General features: G+C 54.7%; 1 protein-coding gene across 1 annotated transcript; it reads right to left on the bottom strand.

Annotated features, from left to right (window-relative positions):
• Positions 1–109: 109 nt before the first annotated feature.
• LOC144678526 (lysophospholipase D GDPD1-like) lies at positions 110–3,108 on the bottom strand (the record flags this gene model as incomplete). The annotated part of the gene is made up of 3 exons (XM_078538277.1): positions 2,874–3,108; positions 1,716–1,758; positions 110–245 (listed from the first exon to the last, which is right to left on the bottom strand). Coding segments are annotated over exons 1-3 (318 nt in total), but the record flags the coding sequence as incomplete, so codon positions are not given.
• Between the last annotated feature and the right edge of the window lie 554 nt (positions 3,109–3,662).

The following is a 3,662-nucleotide window of genomic DNA, read 5'->3' as shown; positions in this document are numbered from 1 at the left end:
CGACTCTCCCCGGGGCACGGGCAGCGACTCTCCCCGGGGCACGGCAGCGACTCTCCCCGGGGTACGGGTACAGCCTCTCCCCGGGGTACGGGTCCGCCCACATACTCACTGCATAATCCAGGTCTGCGATGTTGACGTTTTCTCCAGTTTGGCGCAGTAGGTTCTCATCATGTGACACAACCACCTGACCATCGTGTGTCATGTGACAATCGAGTTCCAGCATATCTGTGCTACACGCCAGAGCGCTGGGGATGAAACAATGCATATCTCTGAGAATCACAGGGTAATTCAATAGGGAGAGGCTCCAGCGACCAATCACAGGGGTAATTCAATACAGAGAGGGTCCAGCGACCAATCACAGGGGTAATTCAATACAGAGAGGGTCCAGTGACCAATCACAGGGGTTATTCAATACAGAGAGGGTCCAGCGACCAATCACAGGGCTAATTCAATACAGAGAGGGTCCAGCGACCAATCACAGGGCTAATTCAATACAGAGAGGGTCCAGTGACCAATCACAGGGGTAATTCAATACAGAGAGGGTCCAGCGACCAATCACAGGGTAATTCAATACAGAGAGGGTCCAGTGACCAATCACAGGGTTAATTCAATACAGAGAGGGTCCAGCGACCAATCACAGGGGTTATTCAATACAGAGAGGGTCCAGCGACCAATCACAGGGGTTATTCAATACAGAGAGTGCCCAGCGACCAATCACAGGGGTTATTCAATACAGAGAGGGTCCAGCGACCAATCACAGGGGTTATTCAATACAGAGAGTGCCCAGCGACCAATCACAGAGGTAATTAGAGAGACAGAGAGAGAGAGAGAGAGAGAGATAGCGGGTCAAGCGGCCAATCACAGGGGTTATTAGAGAGAGAGAGAGAGAGAGAGCGGGTCAAGCGGCCAATCACAGGGGTTATTAGAGAGAGACAGAGAGAGAGAGAGAGAGAGAGCGGGTCAAGCGACCAATCATAGAGGTTATTAGAGAGAGAGAGAGAGAGTGGGTCCAGTGACCAATCACAGGGGTTATTAGAGAGACAGAGAGAGAGGGTCCAGTGACCAAACACAGGGACTATTAGAGAGACAGAGAGAGAGAGGGTCAAGTGACCAATCACAGAGACTAATAGAGAGAGAGAGAGAGAGGGAGGGTCAAGCGACCAATCCCAGGACTATTAGAGAGAGAGAGAGAGAGGGAGGGTCAAGCGACCAATCCCAGGGACTATTAGAGAGAGAGAGAGAGAGAGAGAGTAGGTCCAGTGACCAATCACAGGGACTATTAGAGAGAGAGAGAGAGAGAGAGAGAGGGTCAAGTGACCAATCACAGGGACTAATAGAGAGAGAGAGAGAGGGAGGGTCAAGCGACCAATCCCAGGGACTATTAGAGAGAGAGAGAGAGAGAGTAGGTCCAGCGACCAATCACAGGGACTAATAGAGAGAGAGAGAGAGAGGGAGGGTCAAGCGACCAATCCCAGGGACTATTAGAGAGAGAGAGAGAGAGAGAGGTAGGTCCAGCGACCAATCACAGGGACTAATAGAGAGAGAGAGAGAGAGAGAGAGCGAGCGGGTCCAGCGACCAATCACAGGGACTATTAAAGAGAGAGAGACAGAGAGAGAGAGGGCGGGTCCAGTGACCAATCAGAGTGGTGGTGAATGGGAGGGGGTAGTGAGTGAGGAGTTGAGGGGGGTTGAGGGGATTAAGGGGGTGAACTCACTTGTGGAAAGCCTCCATTGTGTTCTCGATCCGCTCACCGGACCCTAATGGAGGAAAAGAGAGAATGAGAAACCATTTTAACCCCCCCTCTTTTACCCCACAGTGACCACACCATAACCCCCTCCCCCTCCCTCCTGCCTTAGACACCCACAGTGAGACCCCTCCCAGAACCCACACCAATGGCAAAGCGATGGGTATCGGTAGGGTGCATGCTCAAGACGCCGAAATGGGAGGAGCGCAGGGATCTCAAGAGGGTCGTCGGGGCTGGAGGAGGTTACAGAGATAGGGAGGGCTGTAGGGCGCTGGAGGAGGTTACAGAGATAGGGAGGGGTGTAGGGGCTGGAGGAGGTTACAGAGATAGGGAGGGTGTAGGGGGCTGGAGGAGGTTACAGAGATAGGGAGGGGTGTAGGGGCTGGAGGAGGTTACAGAGATAGGGAGGGGTGTAGGGGGCTGGAGGAGGTTACAGAGATAGGGAGGGGTGTAGGGGCTGGAGGAGGTGACAGAGATAGGGAGGGTTGTAGGGGCTGTAGGAGGTTACAGAGATAGGGAGGGGTGTAGGGGCTGGAGGAGGTTACAGAGATAGGGAGGGGTGTAGGGGCTGGAGGAGGTTACAGAGATAGGGAGGGTTGTAGGGGCTGGAGGAGGTTACAGAGATAGGGAGGGGTGTAGGGGCTGGAGGAGGTTACAGAGATAGGGAGGGGTGTAGGGGCTGGAGGAGGTTACAGAGATAGGGAGGGGTGTAGGGGCTGGAGGAGGTTACAGAGATAGGGAGGGTGTAGGGGCTGGAGGAGGTTACAGAGATAGGGAGGGGTGTAGGGGCTGGAGGAGGTTACAGAGATAGGGAGGGGTGTAGGGGCTGGAGGGGGTTACAGAGATAGGGAGGGGTGTAGGGGCTGGAGGAGGTTACAGAGATAGGGAGGGGGGAGTGAGGGGATTTGAAAACGAGGGTGTGAGTTTGACAATGGAGGGGTTGCCGGGGACCGGGAGCCAGTGTGGGGTCTGCGAGATACAGGGTGGGGTGAGGGGTGAAGGGGACTCGGCGCGAGTTCGGACACGGGGTGGGGGCGAGCGGAGTTCGGGATGTGGGGGGGGGGTGACCTGACCTTTCGCACTCTCCTCCGCCCTCCGTCCCTCACGCCCCTTCCCAGCCACACTTACCTCCCCGGTGTGAGATGTGCCTGCAGTCGAATTGCAGCGATTTCCTGCCGTGCAGTAGCCTGGGGTTCCTGAGGAGGTAGAGGGAGGTGAGGATGTAACCTGCAGCCACCGAGAGGAGCAGTAGGCAGCACTGATCCATGCTCTCAGTCCCTGGGGGTTAAGCCCTGGCGCGATAAGCAGAGGCAGCAAGAGGGAGTGTGAATGCCCTCAGCAAGGTGCATGGGAGGGACGTGTTCGTGTGGCATTCTGCTTTGGGGTGTAAGCACTGGTCAAACCAGTTTGTGGACTTTGATCGCCCTGAGAGGGCGAGACATTGGAAGGAGAAGGGTGTGTGCAAGATTGAGTAAGCGTGGACGTGTAAGTTCGAGACTGTGTGAGTAAGAGAGTGTGTGTGTGTGCGTGTGACAGAGAGTGAGTGAGAGTGTGAGTTTGAGTTTGTGAGAGTGAGTGTGTGAGTGAGGGTGAGTGTGTGTGTGACCGAGAGTGAGTGTCTGTGTGTGACCGAGAGTGAGTGCCTATGTGTGACAGAGTGTGTGTGTGCGTGTGGCAGAGAGTGAGTGAGAGTGTGTGTGTGACAGAGAGTGAGTGAGTGTGTGAGTTTGAGTTTGTGAGAGTGAGTGTGTGTGAGGGTGAGTGTGTGTGTGTGACAGAGTGAGAGCGTGCGTGACAGAGAGTGAGTGTGTCTATGTGTGACAGAGAGTGAGTGTGTCTATGTGTGACAGAGAGTGAGTGAGAGTGTGTGTGTGACAGAGAGTGAGTGTGTCTATGTGTGACAGAGAGTGTTTGTGT

This window comes from Cetorhinus maximus, unplaced genomic scaffold (genome assembly GCF_964194155.1).
Source record: "Cetorhinus maximus unplaced genomic scaffold, sCetMax3.hap1.1 HAP1_SCAFFOLD_4525, whole genome shotgun sequence".
NCBI lineage: Eukaryota > Metazoa > Chordata > Chondrichthyes > Lamniformes > Cetorhinidae > Cetorhinus > Cetorhinus maximus.
This window is presented reverse-complemented; position numbering and strand designations above follow the sequence as displayed.